The 21,444-nt window shown below is 40.6% G+C and overlaps 1 protein-coding gene across 5 annotated transcripts in view; it reads left to right on the top strand.

Annotated features, from left to right (window-relative positions):
• Positions 1–21,444, top strand: part of GLT1D1 (glycosyltransferase 1 domain containing 1) — an 89,888-nt gene that overhangs the window by 13,543 nt on the left and 54,901 nt on the right. For all 5 annotated transcript variants that reach the window (XM_037817029.1, XM_037817028.1, XM_037817027.1 and 2 more), the window contains exons 2-3: positions 10,030–10,178; positions 14,001–14,106. In XM_037817029.1, coding sequence (XP_037672957.1) covers positions 10,030–10,178; positions 14,001–14,106 — 255 coding nt within the window. The remainder of the gene's footprint in view (positions 1–10,029; positions 10,179–14,000; positions 14,107–21,444) is intronic.

Raw genomic sequence — 21,444 nt, 5'->3', positions numbered from 1 at the left:
CTCGGTCCCCGGTTCCCGGCCGGCGAGGGGAAACAGGGAAGGAGAGAGAGAGATGCAGACTGCGCGAACTAACCTGGTCATGAATCACGACTCGAACCACACGGCAGTTGTGAAAGCAAGCCCTTTACTACAGCTAGATGAACATTCTGTGTTACTGGTTCCCACACGGGGCACGGCGCCTCGTGGGAGAGCAGCCTCGATGTGGCCGTCAGGCACGGCTCCTTGTGGGCTGTCTCACCCTACCCCGTCCGGGTAAGACCTTTTATACACAATTAACAACCAATAAGCTTCTAGGCTAGTATCGCGTATACAGGATTTCGATTGGTAGGAGCGGGTGGCGGATACATGCGTCACTATGCGGAAACAGGATGCAGGCGCCATCTTGGCTCACTCGATGGGCGGGGGTAACTCTAGAGCAGGCTGCAGCGCATACGCTAGGCCCGATTCGGGAGGCGGCTTTCCACAGATAGCCTCAATATTCAAATCCCCCAGGTTCCCAGAGATTCAAGGCCACCGCAAGAGTCCAAGCCTTCATTTCATTTCAGCCCTAGACCCTCTCTCTCGCTGTCCCACAAACCACTGGACTTGGCGTAGTGTTCCTGGGTTCTCCGAGCACGTCCCCCCGCCCAGCCGTGATCCTCCAGGACCTCTGCCGAGGGAATGCCGTGCTACGTCACCAGTGCACGCTGTCCCTCAAGGGAAGCCCCGGGTCGCCGGGCTGTGCCCTGGCACTTTCTGCTTGATGCAAAAATGGCCGAACGGGGTGTCTCAACACCCCCCTCCTTGCACAGTTCCTCCTTCCCAGCTCCGGGACCACTGGCGGGGCTCTGGGCTGTGGGCACAGCCCCGGGCAGAAGTTTATCCAGCCCTCTGGGAAGCCAGCTGCTAGCCGCGGGGTTTCTTTCTGCTTCCAGCTCTCCCCTCTGTTCCCCCGGCCCCAAGGGTATCTGCAGCAGGCTATCTTCCAGGCCAGACACCGAGAGGCTGGCCCAGCCCCCTCTTGCTGTGTTCTACTGCGTGGTTCCCACATTTGCAACTGCAGCCACTCCTGGGTTTTTCCCTTTTTTTTTTTTTTTAAATAGAGCCCATCGGTCTCCAAATGGCAAACCCTGGCTTCCCCAGACCGCCACACAGCTGCGGGTCTTCCAGCCAGCTTACTCACTCGTTTCAGAATGCAGACTCCCGGTTTCACCAAGTATACAGCCGCTGGGAACTAGCAGACCTCATCCGGCTGGCGCATCGCTGTAACCGGTATTCTGGGTCACTCTCTGATCCTTGTCTAGTGTTTTTCATGGAGGTGCTCCTTTGCCCTGTCTCACCTAGCCGCCATCTTCTTGAATAACTTTTTAAAATTAGAGAAGCTGTAGGTTTATAGAAAAATCATGCAGCGAATAGAGAGTCCCTCCACATGTAGTTTTCCCTGTCACCACTGCATTCATGTGGTCCCTTTGTTCCAGCTGAGAAGAGAATATGATTATGATTGTACTATTAACTACTTAAACTCTGTAACTCATCATTTACATTAGGGCTCACTGTTTATGTTGTACAGTCCTATAGTGGTTTTTTTTAAATTTTTTTTCTAGTAACATATAAGCAATGTAACATTTCTTTTAACCACATTAAAAAAATATAATGCAGTGGTGTTTAATTACATACAAATGTTGTGCTGCCATCACCACATCCATTGCCAAAACTTTTCTGTCATCCCACACAGAAACTCTATACCCATTAAGCACCAACTCCCCAACCCAGCGCCTGGTAACCTGTATTCTAGTTTCTCACTCTATGAGTTTGCTTTTTGAATTATTTCATGTCAGTGAGATCATACAATATTTGTCCTTTTGTGTCTTGCTTATTTCACTCAGTGTATGTCTCCAGGGTTCATCCGTGTTGCCGTGTGCTCCAGGACTTGAATCCTTCGGGGCTGAATGATACTCTGTTGAGTGGGTGCCATGTTTTGTTTATCTGCTCATCGACTGACGGACACTTGGGTTGCCTCCGTCTTGTGGCAGTTGTGGGTGTTAAGCTGCGGCCCTAAGGGTTAGCGAGGTGAAGAGAGGGAGGCTGGAACAGCATCCCTGGCCAAGGGAACAGTATGTGTGGCGGCCCTGAGGCAGGAAGGCACTGGGGGCCTTTGACGGAGCAAGAAGCAGGTGTGGCTGAGGTGCTGTTTAACCCGCTATGTCCAAAAACTATCATTTCAACACAGACTCAACACAAACACGATTAATGAGATGTGAGCATGTAATTGACATTTGTAGGACATCTCAATTCAGACCAGCCACATTTCCAGTGCTCATTGCCACACACAGTTTTCCCGAATTGAGAAATTTTAATTTACCACAGAAGTATTTAGAAGATCTAATCCTCCAGTTTGGTAGAAGCTCATTTTATATTTTCTTTTACTCCCCATCCTACTTCATTTACTTTGTTTGCCAGAAAGCAGTGGACATTTGAGTTTGAGACACTTCTTTATCTAGTAAATCCAAAATGTAAAATTTGTGAAGCTTTGGTATGTCAGTAAATTTCTGCCTTCTTTTTAAAAACAGTGATTGCATAAGAGTCATCTCTTGAATACCAGAAACCCATTAAAAAGCACATTTAATACTTTACAGTTTACACAACACATTCACCATATTTGGGTAACACTAGCTGTAGGATGTTCTGCAAATGTGTTATTATCCTGTCACCTCATGCACACGAAGGTGTGTGTCCTCTCGAGTTCACTGACCTAAACTAGCACTCGTGGACTTGGGTGAACATTCACACCTGCTTCCTTATCTTTTGATCCCAAGACCAGTGTCATTCTTTCATGTATCCCGTGTTTCTGAATCAGTGCCCACAGAGCATTGTTTTACAGTCAGGTTTTCGTCCGTCGATGGAACCACAGGCCACTGTCTCCAGGTGAGCAGCAGGTGAGGCCGTGGCCTGTCGGGTGGGGCTGGGCTCTGAGAATTCCTGGACCCGCCAGTGCTGACGCTCGAGAGGCTCCTGACAGAGCCACCAGAAGGAACTTCAGATTCTGTCACCCATCTCAGGACCCACAGGGGCAGTGGATATGGGATGGACGCAGCTGGCCTTGCCTGCACTATTTACGTTGTTCAATCTTTTTTTTTTTTTTTTAACCAAGAAATTATAGATCATGGGACTTCATCTACGTTAAACACACACGATTAAGCTCCATGGTACACATCATTTAAAGAGGATGACTGAGTGCTACTGAATCTTGAGTCAGGGATATGCAAATAGATCAATTTTCTTCCTAGAACTGCCAAGTAAACTCTCAAAATTGCTTAATTTATTTGAGATTCTTGATTTCTCAAAAAAGCCTTCCTTAAGTCAGATAAACCAGAGTTCCTAGGATATAATAGGTGCTCAGTGAATTTATGAGTTGAATTGGAGTGAGGATCGATCAATTTAGATGTGTTCAAGTCAACCAGGATAAAATCTTAGTCTGTAGAGAATTAAGATGCAGAGATAAAAAACCAATATTTTGGGATACTTATCATAAAGTCAAATACCATTTAAAAATATGTTTGGGCTCTGGGAAACAACCCATTTTCTGTCCCTAACTGCTGCCATCCCATAATCTCTGCTGGGTGGATTGCCAAAGCCAGAAATCGCTCAGGATTGGTTTCTCTAAGTAGAATGCAAACCCTTTCCTTTCTGTTTATCAGTGCATCTGTTGGCTTCTCCTTTCTTAGAGTTTTAAGAAAAAGATGAAATAGCAGCTGCTCACGTGCGCTCAGAGCATGTCATATCTTTTTGCTGGGCCATTTTCAGGCAGAAGGGAGCCATATCTAGACTGACCACAGGCAGCCTCCTAATTCAGCTTGCCCTTGTTGTCAGCATTTTCAGAGGATTCCGGGGCGGGGCGGGAGAGGCTGAGCCAATGACTGGCAATAATGCTTGGGTTAGAGCTGACAGTGACAACAATAAGATGAAGGTCTACGGTGTGCTTCAGTGGGACCCCACGTGCTACAGTCATCGACAGGGGCCACGGCTTACTGCAGACTTGGGTTACAAAGCACATAAGGTGAAGTACATGATAGCACATCAGATGAATCAGCGGGCTTGCATCTGGGGGCCTTATTATACAACATAATATAAACCCAAGACCTCAGCTCTCCTTTCCATGTGGGGCAGAGTGGCCTGTTTAATTTTCTTTCTCTGGAGTGGCCGTCAGCTGGAAGACTGGAATCCGAGATCCCAGGATTCCTTAGAAGCCTCTGTTTCTGGTGGCTCTCCCTGTGTAAGCTGTTTGGTCACGTGATGATCACAGTGTGTGACGATACCATGAAGATGTGACCCCCCCCCCCACTTTCTCTTGTTCTTATTTTGTATAATAAGGCCCCCAGATGCAAGCCCGCTGATTCATCTGATGTGCTATCATTACTTGAAAGATGGACCTTACACACATATCCTTCTGGATGCTCTAAGGGATTTTCAAGGGTAATTTTAAGGGAACATGATCTTCACCTTATGTGCTTTGTAACCCAAGTCTGCAGTAAGCCGTGGCCCTCCGTCGATGACTGTAGCACGTGGGGTCACACCAGAGGTGGTTCAGTGTGGCGTGGAGCCATGGTGGCGCAGGAGGGGCCGAGGTTTTTCTGAAAGGACTCGGGCATGGAGGCTGGAGAGGCCAGGAGGTGTTAGGGTCCCGCAGGTGGAAGGGCAGGGCTGCAGCTGGGGTGGGGGGTGGGGGGGCTGCAGACAGTGGGGGGCAGCTGGATACACAGGGGGTGCAGACCGTGAAGGGCTCTAGGGGCGAGGCTAAGGCTTTATCCCAAACACGATAAAGCCTTTGGTTTATTCAACAAGCAAGACAGCTACCGGCTCCCTTCTCATGCGGTTTACTAACAGACAATACCTGCTCATGGTAAAGAGACTAAATAAACAAATCCAAATGAAGGATGTGTGGGAAGCAGGTGGGCCCCTCCACCCCTGGGCCCCGGCTCCCCTCTCTAGACTTGACCGCCTTTATCCAGTTCCAGTGTGCCCGTGCAGAGATGTCGTATGCATGTACAGGTTAGCTACACAAAGCCTTCTGCACTTTGCTTTTTTTCTACTTAACAGTGTATGTTTTTAAACTTAATTTTTTTTAAAATTAGAGGAGCTATAAGTTTAAAAAAATAAATAATGCAGGAAAGTAGAGTTCCCACCACCCCCATACACAGTATCCCCTATTATCAGCATTTTGCAGTAGTGTGGTATTTTGTTACCACATGGGTGAAACAATGTTATTGTCATTATGCTATTAACTTAGGCCAGTGTTTACACTGGGGTTTGCTCTGTGTTGTACAGTTCTGTTTTTTTTGTGTGTGGGTGTATATGTGATGACTTACATACAACTTGAATTTTCCCTTTTTCATCTCTTTTTAAAAATGTAATTCAGTGGTATTAATTACATTCACCGTCCATTGCCAAAACTTTGCCATCACCCCAAACAGAAAAGGTAAACCAATAAAACATTGGCTTCCCATTTCCCTGCCCCACCTGGCCCCTGGTAATGTGTATTCTAATTTCCGGCTTTAAGAATTTGCTTATACTGCTTAATTCATGTGAGTGAGGCCATGCAGTGTTTGTCCTTTTGTGTCTGACTTATTTCACGCAACAGAATGTCTTCAGGGTTCATCCATGTCGTCCCATGTATCGGTTCAGTTCTGTTTATGGCTGAATAGAAGTTTATGGACAATGTGTCTTGAAGTTCATTCCAAATGACCACTGTGATTCATTGCAGTTTCTTTAACAGTCCCAGAGTGTTGGATTGTAGCGGTGGACCCTAACACACGGCCCCTGCAGACACACTTGCAGGTTGTTTTCAGCCTTGCTATTCCTTCAAACACAGCAGCCTATCTGCCTGTCCCTGGGTGCATACTTTCACACACATATCCAAATATGTCTTTGGGATAAAATTCTAGAAGTGGAGTTGTTTGTTCAAAGGGCTTGTTAATTTTTAATTTTCTGGCTATTGCTAGATTTCCAAGAGGCTGTACCAATTTAACCTCTCACAAATAATGTACGACTGTTTATTTTGTTAAGCTGTGGGCAGACTTCTTGATCTTTACAAATATTCTACATTAAAAAAACAGAAACAAAATAAAAAAAAAACAAAAAACAAACGGAAGGTGAGCACCTTTTCTTGTATTTAAAAGTCCCTTGTATTTTGTTTGGTATGGATTACAATTTTATGGCCATCTCTATTTTTCTATGGGGCTGTTAGTCTCTCGCTCTCTTTTTTCTTATTGTTTTTTTTTAAATCTTTGACCCAAAAAGAGAGTTTTTAATTTTCAAGTTGAAAGGAGCTTTTTGTTTTGTATTTTGTTATTCATTCCTACTTTTATTACATTGTGGTCTGAGAATGTTGTTTATATTACTTCTACTTTATGGAACACATTTGTTCCATATGAACTTGAAAAAAAGTTATATTCTCTTATGAGGGCACAAAGGTGAATAACTTTAAGACCTATTTTATTAACTAAATTGTTTAGATTTTATGTATCCTCTCAGTGTTGAACTGAGAGTCAAGTATTGAAGTTTCCTGCTGTTAGTGGTTTTGTCTTTCTTTGCATCTCTCCTAGTTTCTCTTTTATAAATTGCTGCTTGATGCAAACATTTTCAGAACCATCACAACTTTCTTGTGAATTCTGATCATTAGCATTGAAAAGTGTCCTTTGTCTTATTTAATGATTTTTGGTTTGAATTTGTCCTTGCCAAATATTAGGTTTGCCACCCTTGTTTTCTTTCGTATTGCATTTGTCTGGTGTGCCTTTTCCCATCCCTTTATTTTTAGCCTTTCTGAGGCACTTCATTTTAGGTATGACTTGATATCGCATACGACAGGCCTTGTAAACCAAGTATGACCATTTTAATGGATGAGTTAAGCTCATTTACAATCATTCATATCAGATCCGTTTGTCTCTCTTGTTTTATCTGATTATTATTCTGTTTATTGTTATTTTTATTATGTCTTTCCTTATACAGCTGTTCTCTTTGCTCTCTTTATTCTTAAAAAGATTTCTTTTGGTATTTAGGAAGGTTGTATGTTTGTGCTCATGATTTCCTTTATACACTTTTTTGAAATTTTTATTTTAGTAACATATGTCCGACCTAAAATTTCCCCTTTTAACCACATTCAGGTATATAATTCTGCAGTGTTGAGTACATTCACAGTGTTGTGCTACCATCACTGTTACCCACTACAAAAACTTTTCCATCATCCCTCCAAAAAATTATGCACCCATTAAGCCTTATCTCCCTACTCCCATCCCATCCCCTGGTAACTTACATTCCAGATTCTGACTCCATGAGTTCTCATTCTAATTATGTCATGTCAGTGAGATCGTACAGTACTTGTCTTTTTGTTGCACCAGAACTTCATTCCTTGTTCTGAGTGACTCCTTACTACTCCTTAGCCCTTGGTGCCCTGTATTCCAATTTCTGACTTGCTTATTATAATTATTTCACATCAGCAAGATCAGACAATGTTTGTCCTCTTGTATCTGGCTTATTTCACTCAACGTGATGTCTTCAAGGCTCATCCATGTTGTTGTGTGTTTCAGAAGTTAATTCCTTTTCATAACTACATAATATTCCATTACATGCAAATCATATTTTTCTTATCCATTGATCTGTCAATGGACATTTGGGTTGCTTCTGTCTTTTAGTAATTGTGAATAATGCTGCTATGAACATCAGTTTGCAAATATCTGTTTGAGTCCCTGCTTTCAATTCTTTTGGGTCATATGGCAATTCTATACTGGACTTTTGAGGAACCACTAAACTGTTTTCCACAGAGGCTGCACCATTTTATAATCCCACGAACAACGAATGAGTGTTCCCATGTCTCCACATCCTCTCCAACACGTGTTATTTTCCATTTTTTTAATAGTAGCCAGTCTAGTCAGTGTGAAATGGCATCTCGTTGTGGTTTTGATTTGCATTTCCCTAAAACCTAATGATGTTGAGCTTTCTTACTGATTTTTTTAAAATTGCAATTTTGTTGAAGTATATTCATACACCATACAAACCATCTGAAGTATACAATCACTGGCTCCCAGGATCATCACATGGTTGTGCACGCATCCCCGTGATCAAATTTAGAACATTTTCATTACTCCAGAAAAGAAATAAAAAGAAAAAGAAAACCCAAATCCTCCTATACCCCTTATCCCCCCCCCCCATTCTTGACTCATAGTATTGGTGTGGTGCATTTGTTACTATTGATGAAAGAATATTAAATATTACTGTTAATTATAGTCCATAGTTTGCAATAGGTACATTTTTTCCCATATACCTCTCTATTATTAACTCCCTGTAATAGTGTCATACAGTTGTTCTGGTTCATGAAAGATTTTTTTTTATATTTATACAGTTAATCATAGACATTGTCCACCGCAAGATTCACTGTGTTACACATTCCCATGTTTTAACCCCAGCTTTCCTTCTGGTGACACACATGACTCTAAACTTCCCCTTCCTGCCACACTCACACACCATTCAGCACTTAATTATTCTCACAATAGTGTGCTATCATCACCTCTGTCCATTTTCAAACATTTCACTTCAACCCAGTTAAACATTCTGCACATATTAAGCAACTGGTCCCCATTCTTTAGCCTCATTCTATATCCTGGTAACCTTTATTCTATATTTTATGTCTATGAGTTTACATATTATAATTAATTCATATCAGTGAGATGATACAATATTTGTCCTTTTGTGTCTGACTTATATCACTTAATAATGTCCTCAGGGTTCATCCATGTTGTCGTGTGCTTCGAGACCTCCTTCCTTCTTACTGCTGAATAATATTCCAACGTACGTATGTACCACACTTTGTTTATCCGCTCACCCATCAATAAACACTTGGGTTGCTTCCATCTTTTGGCAACTGTGAATAATGCCGCTGTGAAAATTGGCGTACAAGTGTCTGTTCATGCCCCAGCTTTCAGATCTTCCTGAGTAGCAGGATTACCGGGTTGTAAGGTAATTCTATATTAGCTTTCTGAGGAACTGCCAAAACGTCCTCCACAGCGGCTGCACCATTCTACATTCCCACCAGCAGTGAAGAAGTGTTCCAATTTCTCCACATCCCCTCCAACACTTGTAGTTTCCTGTTTGTTTAATGGGAGCCTTTCTTACTGGTGTGAGATGATAGCTCATTGTGATTTTGATTTGCATTTCCGTAACAGTTAGCAAAGATGAGCATCTTTCCGTGTATGTTTTAGCCACCTTTATTTCCTCTTTGGAAAAATGTTTGTTCATGTCTTTTGCCTATTTTTAATTGGGTCTTTTGTCTTTTTATTGTTGTTGTAGCATTTCTTTATATACACTAGATATCAAACCCTTATCAGATAAAAGCTCTTTATATATTAAGCAAATTAGCCTCTTTCCTTTTATGAAAGTTGTAAATTGTTTTTTTTTTTTCAGTTTCTCACTTGTCTTTTGATTTTGTTTGTGCTACTGTCAACATTTGGAAAGTTTATTTTTAGTTTATCATATTTGCCTTTTAGATTTATGTTTTGAGGGGCTGAACTAAGATGAGGAGAAGAGACATGTTCAAAAGATACTTTGGAGGTGGAATGGAAAGAAAGGTCATTGAAGTATTTTTTAAAGTTATGGGAATAGATGATGTTTGAAGAACTGAAAATGCATAATTAAGGGACAGGAGAAAGACGTGGAATCAGGGAAATAGGAAAAGAGCTTTCTGGCACAGCAAATGCCACCGAAAGGCGCCGGTGTGTGCCCCCAGCCTCGGGGCTGCCCGTCCCTCCTGGGCCAGCCCCCCTTCCGCCGCCCCGGGTCCCAGCCCCACTCCCAGGTGTCTGAGACCCGCAGATGGTTATTTTCATTGACTCTTAGCCTTGCCCCATATTGGAGGGCAGAGTGCCTGATAGGGCAATTCCGTAAATAAGCATCATTAGTAGAATAATGTTTGAATTAAAACCTTAGTGATAGAAGCAGCCTGTGGCACATTAATGCTTATTTCCTGTCTTTTCCTTTCCTATTTTATGTTTTTTAATAAAGGGACCATCTAGAAGCTGCAGGTCACGTGTGTATTCTGAAAGATGCCTTGGACTTTGAAAGCTCATCTGAAATCACAAACCTAATCACCGCCGAGAACGTGGAGGCAGCCCTGGCCCTCCATCTCTACCGGGGAGGCAGACTTCTGCAAGGTAACCCCTCTCTCCAAAGACAGGACTCCGGAAGTGCTCAGGACCAGAAGCACCTACTCTGTCAGACAGAACACACACGGAACAGTTTATCCTGTTTATCTGGTTCAAAAATAGAAGGGATGCAATAGTCTTTCCGGTTTATCTACTAAATAATTGTCTAAAGTGCTACAGTCAAGCCAGTTGAGAACGGATTTATATTGAAGCTGTTTGTACTGCACTAAAGTATTATCCTGGATGTTTTCAATGTGAATTTCTTTTCCCAAAGCATAATTTCCAAATATTAAAAATAGGACTCTTCTGCAAATATAGAATGATTCCCTGTGAAAGATTTTACTCATTACTTAATGAGGGGAAAGCTGATTCAATGAGCATTTGAGGCAACTCAGTAAAGAATATTGGAACAAGATCACCAAAGGCAACTTTCCATACCAACCCTCCTCTAAGCTCCCAGCTCTCTCTCCCACCCCCCGCATCACAGGAAGCCCATCCCTGCCTGGAGGCTCTCTTCATTGGCTGCACATTCTATCGTGGATATTATGGACTGCCTTTTTTTTTTTTGTTTCTTAAGTTTTAGAGCACTTAACACTGTATGGAGCACATAGTAAAAGTTCCAAAATAGTTTTAGAAGAAGTTACAAGTCTACATTATAAGTATATGTCTTTTTTGCTATTTTGAATTTAATAAAAATACAAAATAAATAAATAACACCAAACAGAGGGACACATAAATAGCTGCCATCTCTGGGTAGAGAAATTACAGGGGCTGTATTTTCTACTTTCTATTTTTATAGAGTTTCCAAATCACCTATTTGCATAATAAAAAATCAATAAATGGAATATATTTTAAAATACAACAAATAATCACTAGAGGGCTATGGTGAACAGCTTGGCCAGCACTATGTATAACTTTTACAGAGAGAGCTCCCAGATGCATTGTTAATTGGGAAACACTAGGTTGCAAAGCAATATCTCTACTTACCTCCAGTAGTTCTAATGCTTTCTATACTTCATGCTACTCAGAGAGTTTGACTTTCAAACAGATAACCCTTAGGAATGAATGGCAATTTAGCTTACATATGCTGCATTTCTTTCTATGCTTTGTTTCTCTTGCTCCCTTTATGGTTTGTATGTGTATTTGTTTTTCATGCACGTCTTTATTTTACTACTCATCTACCCATACCTTAGATAAAGGGTGTGTTGGTCATGAATGAAAGCTATGTAGTTATACAATCATTATCAAAGATCAAGGCTACTGCATTACAGTTCAACAATTACAGGAATTTTCTTCTGGCTATCCTAACACACTAGAAACTAAAAAGAAATATCTATATAATGAGTCAGTAGTCAATCACTTGTTAAATCCTAACTTTTCAGTTACAACTCCTCCCTCTCATTTGATCAGTCTCTCAATCTTCAGGAATATCTGGGCAATGAACATTCTAACTTCTTCATGCTGAACAGGGGTGTCGACATTATGGGATAGAGGAAGGAAACTGGCTGATGTTCTCGGAGAGATCAGTACTTCTGAGTTTCTGGGCTTGTTTGGCATAGGAGCCATCTGGAAGCTTTAAGTTTCTGAAAAAATAAACTTCATACGTAAAACTTTTATAGAGTCTTAGAGCCCAGGGTATTCTTTAGGATTTTCAGGAATGCTGTTGGTTGGGGCGTGGCAATTGCAATATCTGGCTGAAACTTGCATAACAATAACCTCCAGAATGACCTCGCAACTCCAGTTGATTTCAGCCACTGAAACTTTATTTTGTTTCATTTCTTTTCTCCCTTTTGGTCAAGAAGGCATGGTCAATCCAAGAATGCCAGGGCCAGGCTCATCCCCGGAAGTCATGTCCCACATTGCCAGGGAGATTTACACTCCTGGGGGTCATGTCCCACATAGAGGGGAGGGCATTGAGTTTATTTGCAGAATTTGACTTGGAGAGGCCACATCTGAGCAACAGGAGGTTCTCTGGAGGTGACTCTTATGCATAATTATAAGTGGGCTTAGCTTCTCCATTACAGAAATAAGTTTCATAAGGGCAAGCCTCAAGATTGAGGGCTTGGCTGATTAAATTGGGAGTCCCTAATGGTGTATTTTTTAAAACTAATCATAGTGTTCTTATAGTTTAGTTACTTATTTTTGCTTAACCATGTGTTATGAATTCCCTTTTTTTAATGGACTGCAATGTTTTAAGGGCAGTTTAGTCCATCCTTGAATGGTCTACAGCATCATTATGAATGTTCACATCTTATAGATGTTATTTCCATTTTTTTCTCAATTACAAATAATATGATAATCAGATTTCTGCATAAACCCTGGGAACTCGTTTTCTTTAGAATTTTCTAGAAGTAGCATTGTAGGATTGAAGGATATATGCATTTTAAAAGCTTGTGATACAATACTGCCAAATAATACTTAGTCACATTGTTATGGCTGTGTGCATTTACTATATTCAAATAAAACCTTAACAACCTGGACAAGGACAAGTTTGCTTTTCTTTTTAAAAGGAGGATTTACTGAGTGAATAATCAGGCAAATAAAACTGCTGAAAATAATATTCAAATGATGGGAAATAGCACATGTACAACATTAACACACTGTGGGAAGGTATTTTTATGAAACAGTATCACTTTTAATGCTTTAGTTACTTTATGGATCACTTGCTGGATGAACTTGGAAGAAAGACATATTTGTTCCTTGCTCCTGGAGATGTCTACAAGATTTTTGACCTATATACAAGTCATTCTTTCAAGTCTACAAGAACAGAAATTTATGGTTATCCTTATCTAAAATATAATAGAGCTCTACTCCCATACAGTATGCTTTCGGGGTCTCTTTTATGTGCCCGAAATGACACACCCAGACAACTTCCCAATTAATTTGACGTTGGCAGAAAATGTGTGTGTTCCAGTGGAGCCCTTCCTCTGTTTCTCGTTGAGGAATGTGCTTTAGGCTTGAACTTATTGAGGAAGCAGACACCTCGGGAGGCTGATTAGAAAGCCAGGTTTAGGAAACTGTGAGGTTTTTTTAATTTCATTAGATCACTGAGAGGGACAAATTTTCAGCAGAAGTACCTATTTATGAAAATGGACCTGAAACTTGGATAGCCCTGAGTGAACCCACTGGGAAGTGGTTTGTGTACCACTTTTCAGGCTCAGTTCATTTCAGCAAATGCTGACTGAGTCCTTATAGTTAGCAGACATCATATTAGGAACAAGGGGTGCAAAAAAAAAAAAAATCTACAAATCCTAACACCACCCTATATTACATGGCATGACACAGAAGAGGAGGGTTTACTTCTGAGGGACTCAGAAAACTTCAGAGAGGAGAGGATGGCCTGAGTAGGGTTTTGAAGGGTGAATAAGAGTTGACCAACTTATTTAACATTATGCTGCAGTGGAGGACTTATCTAGATTTTTCAGTCATAATTATGGATGCATTTATAAAACTCTTTTGCTATCAAGCCTACTATGCTACTTACTTAAAGGTTTTTTGTTTTTTTTTCCTTAATGATAGAATGTGCATTGAAAAAAAATAAAAAAGTAAATGCTCTTTAAATGTTGGTTTAATTCAGAGAGTTTCTGGGTTATGCATTTGAAAACTTCCTCAGTATAAAATGGAGTCTACTCTACCAGGGCCTTTACCTACAGTGTGTCATTTAATGTCATAAGTCAGTCAGCTAATTATCATCACCACTTCACAGATGAGATGCTCTCCCTTTCACATTTGGGGACCCCCATAATTACACTGTGCCAGCCTGGGTAATCCAGGATAATTTCCCTATTTTAAGATCCACTGCTTAGCAACCTTAATTCAATGATTTTGCAGGTCATCAAATTCCTTTTGGAGTCATCTTTGGTGGAACTGATTTAAATGAAGATGTGAACCAGGGAGAAAAACACACGGTGATGGGAAAAGTTCTTGAAGAAGCCAGGTAATGCTTAGGAGGATTTCACAGGAGTCAAACCACTTGGTTGGAATTCCTTGAAACAAAAAGACTGAGGAAACCATAAGTTTGGGAGGTTTATATCTTACTGTGTAAAACTGATGTTATATAATTTGTTTGTTTCATTTGATACTGTTTCAGTTTGTTAAAGCCACTGGAATGCAGTATACCTGAAATGGGTTGGCTTTTACAATGGGGATTTATTAGTTTACAAATTTACAGTTGTAAGGACATGAAAATGTCCCAATTAAGGCAACAACAGGACGACACCTTCTCTGAAGACAGGTGACTGGCATCTAGGGCTCCTCCGTCAGATAGCAAGGCCCATGGTGGCGTCTGCTGGTCCTTCACTCCTGGGTTTTGTCGCAGTGGCCTCCTCTCTGAGCTCCTGTGGGTCCTTCTTAGCATCTCTGGGGCTCTCCTCTCTGAGCTCTCTCTGTGTATTATTTATCTCTTGTTTTTTCTGGATTAAGACCCACCTTGAATGGGCTGGTCACATCTCAATTGAAACAACCTAACCAAAAGGTCCCACCCACAACAGGTGTGCACCCACAGGAATGGATTAAATTGCCATGCCACATGGCATTTTCTGGGGTACCTAAGAGCTTCAAACCAGCACAGACTCATTTTTATTTTATCATGAATAGTCACTGGAAACAGGTATTGCACTTGAATGATTTTTCACCTAATATTGGAGGAGCTTTCTTAGAAAAAGCCAGAATTCTTGCTCTCTAAAAGATAATAGAGTCTAACCATAGCCATATTAGCAAACAAATTAGGATCTATTTTGCATCAGGTTTGCCCAAGTAGAGTGTTTCTCGCATGGCCCTTATCCCTAGTAGCTTTCTGAGCTCTATAAACCATCTGAGAGAGGGTCCACCCAAGTGTCAGTCTGTTGTCTTCCTCCTGGACGTTGCTCTGTCCGTCCCAGGGACCGGGGAGCGGCTGCTGAGCCTACTTGGAGTCGTGTTTCTGAATCAGGTCTGGCTGAGTTCCGGGGCTGCCATCACCAGTTACCACAGACTGGGTGGCTTAAAGCAGCAGAAACGTATTCTCCTCCACTCCTGGAAGCCACGTCTGAAATCGGGGTGTTGGCAGGGCTGTGCCCCCTGGCTCCTGGGGTGGGGTGGCTGCACTCCCCTCTCTGTCTCTGTCTTCACGTGGGGTTCTCCTCTCCATGCATCATCTGTGTCTCTGTGTCCAGACATCCCTCTTCTTAGGAGGCCCCATATCTGGACGTAGAGCCCACCCTAGCCCAGCCTGACTTCATCTTACCTGATCACACCTGCAAAGACCCCATTTCCAAATAAGGCCACAGGTACCGGGGTTCGGGTTGAACCCACCTCTTTGGGGACACAGGTCAGCCTGTATGGGGTTGCTACTGGTGTTTTGGACAGGACCCCGGTTCATTGTGTGAGGTTGTCCCACATGCCCCTGACCCCAGACACTAAATACAGAAGCACCTGCCAGGTATCGTAACAACCTAAAATGCCTCTGTGCATTTCCAGACTCCCCAGGTTGGGGAGTGGTTATTGCTTCCACTTGAGAGTCCCTTCCAGGGCTGCACCTCCCAACCTTTTTCATGCTGAGGTATACTTAGAAAATGATAATATTTGCACAGCATTCCGAAGTAAACCAGAAGGATGGGGGAGGGGGGATTTCATTTCCTTTGCGTAACAAATGCAAAAATAATTAAAATAATAAAGATAACACTGATGTAAATCCCGTGTTCTTAAGAAAATTGTGGAAAAAAAAGAGCAAATTGAATCAAAAGAAAACTTAAATCTGCACACCTACATAAAGCAAAGAACCATTCTGATGATAAACAAACATGACCAAGGGAATCCCTAGGCTTACACTGGAGGGTCCACAAAAAAGGGCAGGAGAGGGGCAGGTTTTCCTTCCCAGTGTGACGGAGAACAAGTAGCCCCACATCCAGAGTTCACAGAGCAGTCCAGCAAGGAGTATTTAAGTATCTTTTCAACTCTTATCATCTCTGAATCATTGTTAGAAAAAAAAAAGGTAATTTGTTTTTAACCCAATAAATCACCAGCCTTCAATTTCTGTGGCTCGTCTACAATCCTCTCTCGACCGGGCAATTGGGAGCTCTTCAAACCTTCCTGTAACTGGACGGTCCTGATTGCCTGCTGAGAACAGTGGCCCAGGCTTGCCCTTTTTTGGTAAGGCAGGTGTCAGTCATGTCCCTTAAATCCGACATCACAGCGGGATGTCATTCATTTCAGGCCCCTACGTCTTCCTAAGGACTTTTGGGCCATACATACTGCAGCAAGCTTTTTAAGAGAGAGTGTGCATTGCTTGGGTGTGTTTCAAAATAAGCAATGGTATTAAAATGTTTTGGGGTCACTTTATAGGTTTTCTTATTGTTGTTCTTAATACTCCAAAAATTTATTATCATTAGATTCATAGAATCTAATGCACAGTAATGCACTGTCTTATTGAAGGAAAGTACTTGTTTGCTAGAAGCAATATTGAATGAATCCATCTTTATCATTAATATTATTCATTGCATTGTTGTTAAAACAGACATTGATTTTTATTTGGGGGATATTGACTGAGTTTAGTGGGCAGGAAAGTTGTATGAAGCATAGATTTCTTGTCCCACACAATATGTCACAGTTTTCTATAAAACAAAGTATTGAACTTGTCTAGCTTTATAATGAGTGTTTCATTTTTAATCAAATACTTTTAAATAGTAGCATGTTTTCCTGTGGGGTATAATTTCAAACTTATTTTGTTATTTTAAACTTTTTTTGCTACAGGATATTCTATTCAAACTTGTTTTAGCATCGGTTTTTCTGCTTGGTATAATTATTATAATATAGTAAGTATTTGGTAATGCATGCACTATAGCTACCAAATATTTATAATAAGAATTATAATTATGAGAATTAAATGAGTATTTGAAATTTGTGGAAATTTGTTTTTTCAAGTCCTAAGACCTTCAGGTACAAATTAGAAAAACTGAAAACTGAGCAAAAGCTGAGCGAATGAGTAAAAGAGGTTTTTTGTATGAAATGAAGTACCTCAAAAATGGTTTCATATGTAGTTAGCATATAGCACACTTTAGGTTGAACCATCTGCAACTGCTGTTTTGTAGCTCAAAATGATCAAATATAAGCAATTTCATGTTTCTTGAGGTCTAGTGTTTCTACAGATGTTTTTGACAAAGAGAATCACATGCCAAAGTGAGTAAGTGCATTTTGAAATGATAATATTCAACTAAAAGTGCAAAAGTGGTAGTTTTCTGTTTTTCAATAAGAAATGTGTTATTTTTAAATCTCTTAATTATCCTAGCATCTTTGTGCTAGAAAATCTTTTAAAATGTTATCTATTAAGTAGGTATAAAATCAAGGTCAATAATCTGAAACTGAGGAACCCAAAGAAAGAAGCTTATTTGCTATTCTTGACTAAGTAAAGACTGTAGACCTCTTGGTAGGGTAGTCCTCTAATTACTCATATTTGTGTGTTTGTGACTGTATTCTTGTTATTCTAACTATCAGCACTCTTCTAGGATATTTGGATCAGATGTACATATGACTGTTTGAAGGCCCTTGCTTTGTTTATTTGGGAATATTTTTATTTCATCTTCATTTTTTCAAGATAGCATTACTGGATATAGGATTCTGGGTTAACAGTTATTTTTTTGTTTTGATTTCATTTTTTTCCCTTCATCACTTTGAACATGTCACATCACCTCCTCTGGCCTCCATCGTTTCTGACGAGAAAGTTCACTGTTCATTTCACTGAGGTTTCCTTGTGCACGAGAAGCTGTTTTTCTCTGGCTGCTTTCACAATTTGGTTTTGCCTTTCAGCATTTGACTGTGACTCGTGTCAATGCGAATCACTTTGTGTTCCTCCTGCTTGGAGTGTGTTGACATTTCTGGATGTGTAGATTCCTATTTTCCACCCAATTTGGGAAGTTTTCAGCCATGATTTCTTTGAATATTTTTTTGTCCTTTCTCCCTCTCCTCTCCTGATACCTCACTCTACAAATGTTGGTGTGCTGCTTCTTGTTTTATGTAACAGAACATCACGAACATTTTTTTATAATTTGAAATGCACCAAACATGGCTTTTAATGACTGTCTAGGATTCCGCCATAAATTATTTAACAGGGCCCCTAAGATTGGACATTTACATTCCTTCCCTAGGTAAACACCACCACAGTGGTCTCTGTGCACTTACCTGGTTATCATCTTTAGGGTGAAGGTGTAAACGTGAAAGTGCAGAGTCCAAGAATTTGAACCTCGTAGTACTTGGATGCAGTGTCTCAAATTTCCTTTCAGAAAGAATGTTCCTGTTAGTTCACTAAGTGGGTGCCTGCACCCATTTTCTTCACCTTTGTAGTCACTAGACATTTCCATTTTTAAAATGTTGCCAATCTGGTATGTGATAAAATGCTTTGTTATTGTTTCAATTAGACTTTTTTGATTGTTAGAGAAATTTAATTTTTTTCTCATATTTTTGGTCCCTTGTATTTCTTCTCATGTGGATTTTCTGTTTTTATCATTGCTTTTGTTGTTTTTCTTCTATTGGGTTTTTTTTTTTCATTTTTTAAAAATTGAGATTGTTCACATACCATATAATTATCCAAAGATCCAAAGTGTACAATCAGTTGCCCATGGTACCATCATATAGCTGTGCATCCATCACCACGATTTTTTTTTTCAATTTTTAGAACATTTTCATTACCCCAGAAAAGAAATAAAGACAAAAAAAAGGAAACTCAAATCCTCTCATACCCCTAACCACCCCCCCTTCATTATTGATTCATAGTATTGGTGTAGTACATTTGTTACTGTTGATGAAAGAATGTTAAAATACCAGCAACTGTAGTACATAGTTTGCAATAGGTTTATTTTTTCCCTATATAACCCTCTATTGTTAACTTCTAGTTATAGTGTCATACATTTGTTCTAGTTCATGAGAGAGATTTCTAATATTTGTACAGTTAATCACGGACATTGTCCACCACAAGATTCACTGTTTTATACATTCTCATCTTTTAACCTCCAACTTTCCTTCTGGTGACATACGTGACTCTGAGCTTATCCTTTCCACCACATTCATGCACCATTCAGCACTGTTAGTTATTTTCACAACGTGCTACCATTACCCTCTGTCCATTTCCAAACATTTAAGTTCACCCTAGTTGAATATTCTGCTCATAATAAGCGACCGCTCCCCATTCTTTAGCCTCGTTCTATACCCTGGTAACTTATAGTTCATGTCTATGAGTTTACATATTATAATTAGTTCATATCAGTGAGACCCTGCAATATTTGTCCTTATGTGTCTGCCTTATTTCACTCAATATAGTGCCCTCAAGGTTGCTTCATCAACCTATTTTTTTTTAAGATGGTTTTGTTCACACACCATACATTCCATCCTAAGTAAACAATCGATGGTCCCCTGTATAGTCACATATTTATGTATTCACCACCATTGCCACTATCTATATAAGGAGACCTACATTTCTTACACAAAGAAGGAGGAAGAGTCAAAGAAGGTAGGGAGACAATAGAAAAAGAAAAAGGTAAGAGAAACAAAACAAAACATGACAGCTAGGAAGCAACAAAAGGAAAGATAGCATTAAACTAAAGTAGAATAAAGAGTCAGACAACATCACCAATGCCGAGTCCCATACCCTTCCCCTATTCCCCGCCTCCATATGCATTTAGCTTTGGTGTATTGCCTTTGTTATATTAAAGGAAGCATAATACAATGTTTCTGTTAACTATAGTCTCTAGTTTGCATTGATTGTATTTTTCCCCCAATCCCACCCCATTTTTAACACCTTGCAAGGTTGACATTCATTTGTTCTCCCATATGTAAAAACATATTTGTACATTTTGTCACAATTGTTGAGCACCCTAGGTTTCACTGAGTTATACAGTCCCAGTCTTTATCTTTCCTCTTTCCTTCTGGTGTCCCACATGCTCCTAACCTTCCTCTTTCAACCATACTCACAGACAGCTTTGTTCAGTGTACTCACATTGCTGTGCTACCATCACCCAAAATTGTGTTCCAAACCTCTCACTCCTGTCTTTTCCTATCTGTCTGCAGTGTTCCCTTTAGTGTTTCCTGTAGAGCAGGTATCTTGTTCACAAACTCTGTCATTGTCTGTTTGTCAGAGAATATTTTAAGCTCTCCCTCATATTTGAAGGACAGTTTTGCTGGATATAGGATTCTTGGTTAGTGGTTTTTCTCTTTCAGTATCTTAAATATATCACCCCAATTCCTTCTTGCCTCCATGGTTTCTACTGAGAAATCCACACATAGTCTTACCAAGCTTCCTTTGTATGTGATGGATCGCTTTTCTCTTGCTGTTTTCAGGATTCTCCCTTTGTCTTTGATGTTTGATAATCTGATTATTAAGTATCTTGGTGTAGGCCTAATAGATCTATGCTGTTTGGGGTATGCTGAGCTTCTTTCATCTGTAATTTTATGTCTTCCATAAGAGATGGGAAATTTTTGTTGATTATTTCCTCTATTATTATTTCCCTTCTCTTTTCCTTCTGGGACACCCATGACACATACATTCCTTCATTTCGTGTTGTCATTCAGTTCCCAGAGATGGTGCTCATATTTTCTCATTCTTTTCCCTATCTGTTCTATTGCGTGTAGGCTTTCAGGTGTCTTGTTCTCCAGTTCCTGAGTGTTTTCTTCTGCCTCTTGAGATCTGCTGTTGTATGTCTCCATTGTGTTCTTCATCTTATGTGTTGTGCTTTTCATTTCCATAGATTCTGCCAGTTGTTTTTTCAAATTTTTTATTTCAACCTTATGTATGCCCAGTGTTTTCATTACATGCTTCATCTCTTTTGCCATATCTTCCTTAAGCTTTTTGAATTGATTTAGCATTAGTTGTTTACATTCCTATCTCTCAGTTGAAGTGCAAGTTTGTTCCTTTGACTCGGCCATAACTTCATTTTTCTTAGGGTAGGCTGTAGTTTTCTGTCATCTAGGCATCTGGTTTCCTTGGTTACCCCAATCCGGTTTTCCCAGACCAGAATGGGCTCAGGTCTTAGAAGAAGGCAATAGTATCCTGTTTCCCTGAGGGTGTGTCTTAGAAGATTGATGTACCTTGTAAGGCCTCAAGTCACTGTGCTTTTCTGCCCAGCAGGTGGTGCCTGTCAGCCTGTAGCTTCAGACTGGTATAAGGAGGTGTGGCCCATGACTGTTTTCCACCAGGCTCTGTGTTCTGGTTGAATGGAAGGCAGACAGTAGAGCTGGGCCCCACCTTCTTCCTCTTAGGGAAAATACCCCCCCCAGGGAGAGGTCATTAGCATTTGAATAGTCTCTGCCT

The sequence above is a fragment of the Choloepus didactylus genome, chromosome 23 (genome assembly GCF_015220235.1).
Source record: "Choloepus didactylus isolate mChoDid1 chromosome 23, mChoDid1.pri, whole genome shotgun sequence".
NCBI lineage: Eukaryota > Metazoa > Chordata > Mammalia > Pilosa > Megalonychidae > Choloepus > Choloepus didactylus.
The sequence above is the reverse complement of the archived record's forward strand: the minus strand, read 5'-3'. Positions and strand labels throughout refer to the sequence as shown.